Source organism: Centruroides vittatus, unplaced genomic scaffold (genome assembly GCF_030686945.1).
Source record: "Centruroides vittatus isolate TY-2023 unplaced genomic scaffold, ASM3068694v2 contig_439, whole genome shotgun sequence".
NCBI classification, from domain to species: domain Eukaryota; kingdom Metazoa; phylum Arthropoda; class Arachnida; order Scorpiones; family Buthidae; genus Centruroides; species Centruroides vittatus.
In genome coordinates, this window is record NW_027122239.1 from 342,242 (window position 1) to 355,592 (window position 13,351).

General features: G+C 33.2%; 1 protein-coding gene across 1 annotated transcript in view; it reads right to left on the bottom strand.

The window, feature by feature from the left end:
- Positions 1-651: 651 nt before the first annotated feature.
- LOC136976993 (phosphatidylinositol 4,5-bisphosphate 3-kinase catalytic subunit alpha isoform-like) overlaps positions 652-13,351 on the bottom strand; it is a 41,697-nt gene continuing 28,997 nt past the window's right edge. The window contains exons 9-19 of the mRNA XM_067272400.1: positions 13,107-13,295; positions 12,869-13,033; positions 12,694-12,797; positions 12,434-12,602; positions 12,254-12,360; positions 11,330-11,451; positions 11,177-11,255; positions 10,940-11,110; positions 10,757-10,874; positions 1,182-1,333; positions 652-1,104 (exon numbers count right to left, since the gene is read on the bottom strand). Coding sequence (XP_067128501.1) covers positions 843-1,104; positions 1,182-1,333; positions 10,757-10,874; positions 10,940-11,110; positions 11,177-11,255; positions 11,330-11,451; positions 12,254-12,360; positions 12,434-12,602; positions 12,694-12,797; positions 12,869-13,033; positions 13,107-13,295 — 1,638 coding nt within the window. The 3' untranslated portion in view covers positions 652-842. The remainder of the gene's footprint in view (positions 1,105-1,181; positions 1,334-10,756; positions 10,875-10,939; positions 11,111-11,176; positions 11,256-11,329; positions 11,452-12,253; positions 12,361-12,433; positions 12,603-12,693; positions 12,798-12,868; positions 13,034-13,106; positions 13,296-13,351) is intronic.

Below are 13,351 nucleotides of genomic sequence, written 5' to 3' on the forward strand. Positions count from 1 at the left end.
GTACGGCAAATTTCAAATAAGTTAACGTTGAGTTCAACCAGAAAGGGAGAATACAAGACAAGCAATGCAACAAACACCAGAGGATGAATGATCATCTACAGAAATAAGTATTCAAGCATTGAAACTAAAACTTAATTCCACTATAGAAAGTAGAGCAGATAAAGAACCAGATAAAAGAGACAAGGAAAAGATACAGTTATACTCCCTTTGAGGACATCGGTCTGGTCACAACAGATATGCTCTTTCAAATGTTAGATGCCGCATCTCCCATTGTATTTTTTTCATTGCATAATTAATGTCAATTGTTATTTTTGCTTTTTATATAAAAATATCAGCTTCCTGTTTAATGGAGACAATGCATTAACTCGTAAGAAAACGTTTGGTTTGGAATTTAGACTTTAAAATTCAAAATTGCAATTTTGTGATCTTTGATTAGACTTATCACATCTTACTGTATCTATTCACTTTATGTATAGTTAAACTCTTTTCTTCAGTTGTGTGTGCCAGAGGGTAATTTTTTCATCCAATCTGTTCAACTAGTAAAAAAAAACCCCCTATCAACAGTATTATACACCAAAACCACTTTTTGTTAAATGATTAACTTGTGTTTGTGTATGTACTGTACAATAATAATAAATCTAATGCCAGAAATGATGGCAATTGTTGATAAATTTAATGATAAATGATCATTTCATGAAACAAACTAAAATTTTTAAATACATCTGCATTTGAAATGCACCTTTTTCTCTTTTCGTTTCGATCCTTACGACTTACTAAACCGGAAGCCGAACACATCCGGCCAACGGGTGAGGATTCTTGCAACTTTATATCATCTGATCCTTTCAGAGGTGTTTCACACTGTGGAAGAACCAGTCCAGTTTTGTAGTCCAGGCTCCGCCATAAGCCTCGTAAAACTGGTTCTGGAAATACTGCAGGGCTTCCTTTTCGCTCTTGTCGACCTGTAACGTCTTCCTCAGATAGCTTATGTCGTCTATCGACTGCAGTTCCGGAATTCCGGTGGACAACATCATGGTGAACAAGGTGATGAGAAGGTTGGCGTGACGTCGGAGGGCAAGATAAGCTTTACCACACAGCTGCTGAAAACTGAAAGTAAATTGTTTTGATTACTAATTAAATTAATCAAAGTATTAATATACTTTTTTCTTTCTGCCTTTACTTACGAATGAAACTCTTTGCTCTTCTTTGGATTTTCTGCCCCTTTTGCAATCACGTACAGAAAATCTTCCGTCAAGACGAATGGCACCCGTTCCCTGTTGATACCAAACTTTTTCTTGAAATGGCCAAGGAAGTGACCAAAGTCAATATGAAATATCTGCAAAATACATTAAAACTGTTAATCTGAATCAGAATTTCTGTTTTAAAATATTTAACATAAATTATGGTAATTAATTCTTTCAGTTGCTCATATATGTAAGGATAAGAAGTTAGGCAAAACTCCACTAGTGTAAAAACCCTGGCTATAAATACTTTTAATTACGGTGGAGGTCTGGCTTTACTTCAATAGTACCGTCGAAGTTGCAGTTGTATACATGGTGTATTGATATACACTTAAATTTTTTTTATTATATACTCATCTAAATTGAAAGACTTTCCTTTGGCCGTCCATATCGCTTGTTTTAGGCATCCATTATTATAATTGGGATACCTCTTGTTGTAGCTACATGGATACTTTCCAGACCTGTTCCAGGTCTTTTCTAAGTAGCCATGACAGAACATACATAAAAGCTTGTTTTCTGCCATTTTCACACAATGTCACAATGACCTAGATTCCACTGACTTCTTATTGGTGGATCTTACTGTTTTATGGCCATATTCACATCAAAAGTTAAAACAAGCATTAAAACGAGTTGAGCAGTGTTCATGACCTGCTCCGGCATAAAATATCATAATCATGTGTGTGGCGGTCTAGTATCACCACTTAAATGTTCGTTAAGATTTGAAATATCCAAAGCCAGGTTTCTTTCCAAATGGATTTATTTACAGTAATCTACAATACTCACTACACTTGTCGAGTAAAGAGATCTCGGCTACAAGATTTAGGATGGAACCGTACAAGTGAACAAGCCAGAAAAGAGCGGGAAAAGCCTTGTGGTGGGAGGACTGCATGAGCTTTTATATTCTCCTGAAAGTGCCGCCTGGATTTTTGTATGCAGTGCCAGGATACAATTATTCGGCTGCCACGTGATCAAAAATATTTACGGCCAGGGTTTTTGCTCGTTTTTACTAATAAATGATCTTAAGGTCAAGACTCCATAGCATAAAATGTCCAGGAATGGGGTAGTACAATTACTTGCTTAAACTATTATACAACAGCAAGAGATGTTTCCATTATGCATGCAGCCAAAAATATGAAGTTGAATTTCATCATATTACTCTCACTACTTGCCTGTCCCAGTAAAACACTCTTAACAGGCTGGATAAGATGACGACACTATTATTATTCTTTTTACCTTGGGGTCCTCTTAAACTCTCTCATTAGTCACAACCTTTTACAGATGAGAGAGAGCTCAATAGTTCCAATCAACCATAGAGTGAACTGGTGAATTGCTAGTAAGGTCTAAAGCAGTGTGTTCCACATGTCAAGACAGTCAAAAATAAATACAGAGCTTAGGTTACAGAGTACATAAGCCATATCTTGTACACAATCATACTGTGAGTGTAATACCAGTTCAGACATTACCTGGATTAACAAGATCTACATTTGTGGTCAAAAGGTATATTAGGTGGAGAGACTCATTTGAAAAATTACCATAGTTTCCCTTAGCCACCAGTGGAAATTTTTGCATCACAAACACAAATACATGCAACAATACACACCAACGGATGAAGTGGTGTGATGAAATGAATGGTTTCATGATCTGTATCTATTACACCCACATCTCATTGTCAGACCAAAGGATTGCTGATCAGAAAAGAACAGAAGATAACAATCTTATTCCACAAACAACACACAGAAGATTGGGAACAACAAAATGCTAACACAGATGCAGAATTAATTAACCCTATAGTAAATATACAGCTTGCCTAATTGTTGTATAATGTTGACTAATACACTAAAAACAACATAACACCAAAATTAAAGGTTAGGTAAATATTGAAGAAAATTACACACACTAGCTACCACTTGTAGACTTATACTGTATAATACAAAAACAAAATATTATTTAAGTCTTTGTAGATAACTTTTATACAACTACCTTACATACCAACTGGACTGAAGACTATTGATCAGCAGATCAATAGTCACACACAAAAATGAAAACATTTGAGGCACTAATCATGCCCTATATCAAATACACATACACAACAACCAACCACTTCAAAGAATTTGCATCTCTGCACAAGGAATTAGCCAAACATTTTACATACACAACAATCCACAACTTATACCAGAATTTCTTAGGCATGGCTGCATGTCACTTGCAACGAACAGTTGTAAGTGTTCTCCAGTATTTTGTGTACACACACTATATGTGTTATGAGGTCTGAAGTACCAGTACACCAAAACAAACCAAATAAACAATAATGAACCTGCCTGGAAAATATCCTAATGGACAGACAAGGGGAGACAAACAACAGATTATATACATATACAACAAACACTGTCAGGAACTCCACAGTATGCACCCTAATGATCTTACAAGGGAACTGTCGGAGTGTCATCTAATAGATTTTAATAAAATTTAGTTAATAATTACGTTAAAAGTATACAAACTCTATGACAAATTTCTAGTATTCACTAAAGTGTTAATCAGAGTTATTAGCAATCAAATGTCGTACTATTTTATAGTACTTAAACACAAATATGCAAATTTTTAGAAGTGAAAGGGTCGCGGAGGAAGACGGCGATATTACATTTAGAATAAATTCTGGAATTTTCGAAAATGGGAGAAGAATTAATAAAATTTAGTTTAATTACGTTAAAAATATACAAACTCTATATTAAATTTGTAATGTTTACTAAAAGTGTTAACACAAAATATGCAAATTTTTAGTAGTGAAGAGGTCGCGGAGGAAGACGGCGCCATTACATTTATGAATGAATTCTAGTTTTCGAAAATGGGAGAATTAAATGTAAATATTCAAAACATTATAGCAGAATTTAAACGTTTATGTGATAATGTTTGGCCTACAGAAAATATTTGTAGGCCTAATATTTCAGACGTTGATAAACAGGTAGCCAAACTGCTTTTTAATGCATTTAGCGATATTTTAAGTAGTTATGTAAGTAGAGATGACGAAGAGTTTTGTCAGATGGAAAATAATAATTTGATTATAGATAGGCCTATTTCAGATAATAAAATAACACGTCTGCTTCTAGAGAAAGAAACTGATAACGCAGACACTGACTGTGAATCGGGATATTCAGATGATGAAAAATTCGATAAGAATATAATCTCAACAAAACGAAAAGAAGAAATTCTTAACTTGCATAAGAAACACCCAAAATGGAAATTACACACATTACAGCGGAAAGGAGCTAAAGAATTAAAACGTTTTAGTGATTTATATAAATGGGAAAAACAATTTAAATCTCGAAAGCATAGAATTGAAACGTTAAAAATCATTAAAGAACATACTAAACAAATGTTTGACGAAGCTCGAGGCAGCTATAAAATTGTTAAAGGAAATCAATTAAAAATATGGGCATTACAGAAATTTCTTCAACTGAATAGTTCAATTAAGTTTACCGCTAGTGATTCTTGGGTTGCAAAATTTAAAAAAGAATATAGATTAGTATCTCGAAAGATTACAAAACTTGTAAATAAAACAGAAATAGTGAACGAAAAGGATATATTAGTAAAAGCTGCGCAATTTCAAACAACAGTAAAAAATTTATTGCCGTCTTATTCACGTAACTTCATATTCAATACGGATCAGTGTGGTTTTTCATACGAAATGATTTCACCAAGAACACTTTCATATAAAGGAGAAAAAAACACTATTGGATTTGCACATTCTCCAAGTAATAAAGTAACGCATTCCTACACTGTTCAATATTTAATTAATGCTAACGGACAAGTTGTAGGTAATGTATTTATTTGCTTACAAGAGGCTCATGGAACCTTTGGACGTAGAGTTCAAGCATCGCTGTTCAATGCCCCAAACGTAACTGTTACAGCTAGCTCATCTGGCAAATTATCTACAGCAATTATTACAAACTATGTAAAAGACGTATTATCTCCAAATATAACAGAAAACTCTTTATTAATAATTGACTCGTGGAGTGGACAAACAAATATTAATATTTATAATACAGTATTTCAAACATCTACAAATCAAAATTCATGCGAAATATTAATTATTCCACCAAAGTGTACGTCTATATGCCAACCTTTAGATGTCGGATTTCATAGACAATTAAAACTTTTAGCTAAAGAAATTTTAAATGCTATACAATTATTCTGTAATGATTCTTCAATGAAATTGTTTTGGACAACTAGAAATGGCATTATAAAATTACATTCGATTCTTCATCATCAATTATCTGCGCCAATATTTAATAATTTGATTAAACATGCATGGTTCGCTTCTGGACTCTTAAATGAAAAGTGTCAATTCTTAAATGTAAAACAAGTTTGTTTTTCTTTTTTAAACACTGACAGTTTAAATTGTGTCGAGAGTAATTGCGAAAATCTTCGATTTGTTAAATGTGCACGATGCCAACAGATTCTTTGTTTATTTTGCTTTGTTGAAAAATATCATGTAAATAGTTGTCCATCTAATAATTTGTGAATATAATAACTTTTAAATATATCTATTAAAATGTATTTATTTATTACGTTTCGATTGTTTTCTTTATATTTATTCTATCAATACTTTTATATTAAATTTCATTGTTAAAGTAGTATATATATCTAATCTTTTATAATATTTATTTGAGTTATTTCTTCTTCTACTCTGTAAATGTAATACAGTGATACCTCTGTTTTCGTAGTGTTTAATACTAAAAAAATTAAGGAATTAACATAAAATGAGTATAAAAAACTAATACAATGGTCTCCGAAACAGAATCACCATCTAACTGTTTTTGATTGATCGAAATTAATAATAACTGTTCGGCCTCTTCAATTGTTTGCGGTCTCTGTTTCATTAGCACATTTACGCCTTTCGCTACATTAGCCTCCTTTTTGCTTCCTTTTTCGCCACAACGAAACTTATTGTGGATGATGACTTCCCGAAAAGTACAGTACATGCGACCGATTTCAGCAATTTTAATGCCAGTCACGTATTTTTTAATGATTTCCTTCAACTCGATCGTGTTCCTGGCCTTGTTCGAAGGGCTACTGGCTCTGGAAACTTTCTTTGGTCCCACGATGGAACTAAAAAGAATGGAAGCAATGGAATTGTTTGGCTAGACGCGCGGAGTAATGCTCGTACAGCAAAAAACACCGCCACGAGGACTTGTGAGCAGAAAAATGCGTGGGTCGCTCTTTGTTTTCGCAAAATTAGCAACGAGATCATGTGGCACGCCGACGAAATCCGAGGCAAATTTTTTGCAAAAAATCGACGAAAACCAAAGTCAACGAAAATCGAGGTATTACTGTATCTTCCTCCGCGACCCTTTCACTACTAAAAATTTTCATATTTGTGTTAAACTACTATAAAATAGTACGACATTTGATTGCTATTAATCCTGATTAACACTTTTAGTAAACTTTACAAATGTTTACTATAGAGTTTGTATATTTTTAACGTAATTAAACTAAATTTTATTAATTCTTCTCCCATTTTCGAAAATTCCAGAATTTATTCTAAATGTAATATCGCCGTCTTCCTCCGCGACCCTTTCACTTCTAAAAATTTGCATATTTGTGTTTAAGTACTATAAAATAGTACGACATTTGATTGCTAATAACTCTGATTAACACTTTTAGTGAATTACTAGAAATTTGTCATAGAGTTTGTATACTTTTAACGTAATTATTAACTAAATTTTATTAAAATCTATTAGATGACACTCCGACAGTTCCCTTGTTAGTAAGGATTTTCTATCAGACACCAATACAAAAAACTACAGAATGCCTATTTTAAAAGACAACAAACAGTATATGGGAAATATGATGTTCATGATGCAGCAGAAAATGCCACAACGGACTACAGCTATAGGACAAAATATTTATTAGTAGGGAGTTGGGTCACCATTGGCCTGAATCTGATGTGGGATTGAGAAATAAAGGTCATCCATTCCTCATGCAGGGTCTCGAGTTCAGGTAGTGTGCATGGAGGAGGAAACCAAGCACGGACTTTGAGCCTTTCTGGGGTTTTTTAGAGAACAATCATGTTGAGAGAAGACTGAGGACACCACGTGAGATGTTCCACTTCATCATTATGCTCATCCAACCATGTTTGAACACAGCAAGCCATATGTACAGGGGTATTGTCATCTTGGAATAGAGGACATTCTCCAGGAAACAGTATGAAGAATAGGGTGTAAATGATCTGCGAGAATACTGTAATAATGCTCGCCTCTGACCTTCTCCCTTGGGACTATGAGAGGCCCCAAGCCACGCCACGATATTGCCCCCCATAGCATCACAGAGCCCCCTCCATGCTTCATGGTAGGAACCAGACAGTCAACATGAAATGCCTCTACTGGTGTTTGCCAGATGAACACACATTCGGTGGTCTGAAATAATGTAAATGATGATTTGTCAAACCAGGTGACCTGTTCCCATTGCTGTTGTGTTCAGTTTCGGTGATCTCAGCACCACTGTCATTGCTTCATAGCATTCTGCAATGACACTAATGGCTTTGGGATGGCTACTCGGCATGAATGCTCGCAGCATGCAGCTCCCGTTGAATAGTTTTGGTGGATACGGGGTTCTGGAGATGAGTGTTCATCTCGGAGGTTATATGCGACAGTGTAGTCTTACGTTTTTGGGCGACTATCCTCTTCAATGCTTGTCTATCCCAATTGGTCAACTTTGACTTTCTCCCACTGTTCTGCTTCGCAGAGGACACTTTTTCCAGTTTTGTGTAGGCTGTCACAACCCTTGACCAGTGGCCTTGAACGCCCATAAGGTTGGCTGTTCTAGACATGGATGCTCCAGTAAGGCAAGCTCCATTAATCATGCCTCTTTGCTGGGAACAGAATTTTCTCATCAACTGTCACACTGCCAAATGCTTGACTGATGGCAGATTGTTGTGACATGTGGCAAGGCTGTATTGGATGGTCGAAGTACAACACATTTCAAAAGCGGTGTTCCTATTATTTTGTCCTATACCTATAGTGACCATACATCCTTTATTTAAGAGGACAGTCCTTTATTTCACTGTTCTGTCCTCTAACTTTATTTATTTTCTAAAATAGGCGTTTTGTCTTTTATTTTGTAAAGTCGACGCAAAGTTTCAAAAAATTTTTTAAAATAATATATTGAACAAGTTAGTTTCGTGTAGGCCTACGCCATCACGACCAGCATTGTCATCGTGTCGTACATTGCTACATATAGAGCGTGGTAGTGCAGTGTGTCGCCAACCGAACGGCCCTTTGAAAGTACCAGGAGGTGGACACTCTTATGGGAATTTTTGTGATAGTATTCCAACTCTCTAGTTGGTGGATAATACACTTGGAGCGTTGGTGAGTATTCGTCACTACTTGTCGGCAATCTTCGGGGGCTCGAGCATGTGACATTTTTACCGTTCAGTTTCCCTTTTCTTTATAGTACACTTTTTTTTCTCTGGACAGTACACACGTGGACCTCGCGTCAGTTACTACACTTTTACGCAACGTTAATTAGTTACACAGGGACTGCATGTGAGTTTTTAGTCTATTATTTCTAATTTTTCGTATTTAGGTATTATTTAATTTATATTTTGTAGATAATTTATCATGGCACCCAAGAGAAAATGCATTTTTAATCAAACATTACAAGAAGAATTTCCATTTATTAAAAAAAGGAATAACGGATAGTGATGTCAAATGCAACAAATGTTTATCCAGCTTTAATATTGCGAATAGTGGCAGATCAGCAATTACACGGCATATTCAGACAGCGAAACACAAATCGTTAAACTCATTTTTCATTAATAAAAATTCTGACGACAACCTAAAGGCTTTAACACTAAAAGAGGCATCTTGGTGTTATCACTCAATACAACATAACTATTCATTTCAATCAAATGACTGCTCTTCTAAATTAATTAAGAAATGTTTTGAGGAAAACTATTCTTGTGCAAGAACGAAAACGGAAGCAACCATTTGTAATGTTTTCGCACCATATTCTTTTGAATCAATTAAATGATTCAAAAGAATATGGTACGGCGAAGGTAGAGGAAAGCTATATTTTTATTTCGAATCCTTCATCCGTAAATATACTCGACGGTGAATTATTTGATGAAGTTTTGTGTGTAAAAAAATATGTCACAAATGAAAAGATCGACGAATGGCGACAGAATAACGAGCCCTGCCATCAAAGGTGGGTTGAGATTTTTGAACATTTTACAGAAATTGCTTTTAAAAACATTTGTAAAATGGTAGAATTTTGTTTATGTCTCCCTGGATCTAATGCCTCCGTCGAACGAATATTTTCACTGGTGAATAATATGTGGATGAATGAAAAAACCCAGTTAAAAGTAAGCACATTAGAAGCATGTATTTCTGTCAAATACAACTTTCAAATGAACTGTATGGAATTTTAACATTTTAAAGATGCAAAAAGAACGGACTATATCCAATGTCATTCTTTCGCATATTTTTAGATTCCGTTTTTTATTTAAATGTCTACGTTCTTTTTTCGTCTTTTTTCGAAGTATTTCGTCGATTGTTTAAAATTTTAATGTATGCGTTGTTGTATGCTACTATTTTCGTAATTGTATAACTGAATTTTATAAGGTTTTTTTTTTATTTTCTTTGATATGTCCTTTATTTTCCCCCAAAAAATATGGTCACTGTACCTATACCTGTACTTACATCAACATAATGAAATAAGAATAATACATCAAAAGTTTGCATTTCATACAATCACACTCTTTGGTTCTTTCGTGCACAAGTGTCATACTGCAGAACATGTTTTTTGTGGTTAAACCCAAAATACACAGCATAAAGGAACAACATTTGAAGATTTTCCTAAATCTTAAAGTAAAAATTAGAAGGAACAAACAAAGGCAGCTAGAAACAGGCCAGATTTTGTAATAGTTTGAAGCTAAAAAAACAGTTCTTGCACATTGATTAATAGCAAGTATTTTTTTAGTTTCCACAACTAAAATTCATTGAACCCTGTTTTAAGCACTGATGTTTGTGATTACAATCTGGCAACAGAGGCTTTAGAACAATGAATAGGGATTTTACAGATGGTTAAGAAAGGTTAAGGCCACATAACTCCCATTCTATGGAATCTGGGCAAGCAACCCCAGAAATTTTTCACAAGTGGTAGAGCCTAATTTACAATGGGCATAATAAAAGAAGACACACACTATGCCTCCATGGTAAAAAATATTGAATAGTTTTCTATTTCTTATTTTTGTCTAGCTAGTTACATAGCAATAAAAATTTCAAAAATATTAAGGTTTCTACTTAATATCAAATATTTGAAAAACTATTTTCTTGTATTGTACAATCAATTGAAGCTTCAAATAAAAAACACTGAATTATGCGATATGCTTCTTGTCTAGCCTTGTGTTCAATTATACGAGAGCTAAAGTGGCTCTTCTTTTTTGTTAGACTTGTTCTCCTTTCTATTGATGGTATAATACCTTAAAAACACTGAATACAAATTAAAATCACTATACTTACTTGGCCACCTTCATTGACCATTATGTTATCTGGATTCCTATCTCCAATTCCTAAAATGAAAGTTGCCACACAATATCCTGCACATGAAAGTGTAAAAGTTTCAATGGCTTGTTCGTACCTGAGAAAAATAAACACGTTTTCAGTACAAAACATTCTACCAGAGTAAATCCAAATAAAGCCTACCTGTTTCCCTTATTCTTTTCTTTCACCCATTTATGTAGCTGGGTGGAATCTACTTGAAATGCTGCCATTCGACCTCCTTTTCTCTGTATGTTCATCACTGTCTTTGCATTTCGTACCACTTCAATCATTCCCACGTGCTTGCCAGTTGCCAAGCAAGCATAAGGCATCATTCTAGAAAAATTATCTTATATATATGTAGAAAGATTTTTGTACGTATAAGATTGTATAAATGTTTACCTTAAATCCAAGCCCTCATTCTGCCAAATACTATCCATAATCTGAATCACTTGTAATGTTAACATATCCTGCCTCAAATCTAAAAATATAGATTTAAAAATAAACTTAAAAATATAAATGTTCACATAAAATAGACCAATGTGTAACCCTTACCATCGCCATTTTTAAAAATGATGGCATTAAATTTAAAAAGGCATTCGGCCATCGGATCGGGATTGTGCCACACCAACCACAAGGGACGCTTAGCAGAATCTAATATTTTACAATCTTCAACTCTGAAAATAATTTGTATAATTTTAAAATGTATTCATGGCTTCATTTGAAATACAGAATTATCATTTATTTCGTTTTTCTTTATGTCAATATACCCTTATCATATTATCCATATCTTTTAATCATATTTTATCAATAAATAAAAATGTTATGCTCCTTCTAATGAGTAAATAATTTAATGTGTTTGTAAACAATCTTTTACTTACAAATTAAATAATGATGAACTGCTGTTAATGCAAGTATAACTGTATTTACTTAGCTGATAAATGTAAAAATATATAAAAATCAAAAGAATAAATGACAAATATATAGTTTATTTAAGTGTTTGAAGCAAGTACACTCAAACTATCAAATTTAATTGAATTCTGTAGATAAGACTTGAAACTATTATTTTTCCAGAAATCAAGATTAAAATTTTCATTTTCATAAATTAGAGATAAAAAGAAACTTGATAATATTTAAGGACTCAGTTTGTTAATTTAATAAAAATATTTGTAATAAAGTTTAAATGTGTCCCTGTTATATGGCCAAAGACTTTAGCAGCAAGTTGAATCTATCTACAAGATTGATTTTAAGCATAAAATATTTTGACACATCATAATCTTCTAATAATAAATTACTTTCGTAAGATTTCATTTTTAATTTTCATTTAAAATAATAAATTTAAAATTTAAAATTTTTGAGTGTGTTTGGAAAAATAAATTGACAGAAAAATCTTGTTCAATGTTCTGTAAGATATTTTTCAACAATAATCAATTAAGAGTAATGATTAATATTAAACACTTAATATGTAAAAATACATACATTAACTTTCCTAAGACATGACTACTATTTAATGGAGAAGGAAAATTCTGTAAGGCTTCTAAATAGTCAGCTTGTCTCACTTGTTCATAAAGAAATTTTAAACGTTCCTGAAAGAAAAAATAGCAGTTTGGATTCTCCTGACTGTTCAAAAAAACTTTAAAAAAATTAATTTAAAAAAACCTTTTGAGTTTCATCTTTCCTCTCTTTTAAAATATCTGTTAATTTTGTGAGTTTCTCTAGTGCTTCGACTTGACGAACTACAGATTTTAAATGTGGACCGATGCCTCGGCAGTAGGCTTCTAACAGTAGTCCGAACCGCGTCGTAACGGCAGCATCGTGCATTTCTGACCTATTTTGTTATTAACAAATAAAATTTTTTCAAATTGCAATGTAATTGTAATAACTTATACAAATATTGCTATACTGTTTGAATAACTTACTTAAGATGCCAAAAGAAAAAATGACCGATCTTTTTATTTAATAAAGCTCTCTTGATAAGAAATTTTGCAAGGCTATTGTCTAAATATGGTTCATATTTTAATACCTAAAACATAATTTATATTTTAAAATTTTTTGATAGAAAATTTTTTCAGAAAATTTGACTTTCTAAGGTACCTGAACTAATTGCAAGAGGTACTGTGATAAAAGATCATCACTTAACGAAGAGTCCAACCACTTGACTGCAAATTTTCTTACTTCTAAGTCTGCATATTTACAATCTAATAACTCTAAAGATGCTTCTGGAGATACTTGAGGCCATTCTTTCAATAACATGTAAAGCTTTTATAAAAGAAAGCCAAGTATATTAAATCTTTTGACAGTAAAAATAATATATAAAGTATTAAATTCTTACCTGCGCAACTTCATCTCTTCCACTCCACTTCACGGCATCTAATAATTTTGGCAGTGAATCGGGAATGGAAAGACAATCTGCTCTCATCTGCCAAATTAATTCCTTCTCTTGTTCAGAAATTTCTGAGAGGGGATCCCGAAGAATTAATTCTTTCAACTGATCTAACTCAGATTTAATCATCATTTTTTGCTACAAATAAAAGTAGCATTCAAAATAAAAGTTTTTTAATAATCAAAATTTGAAAA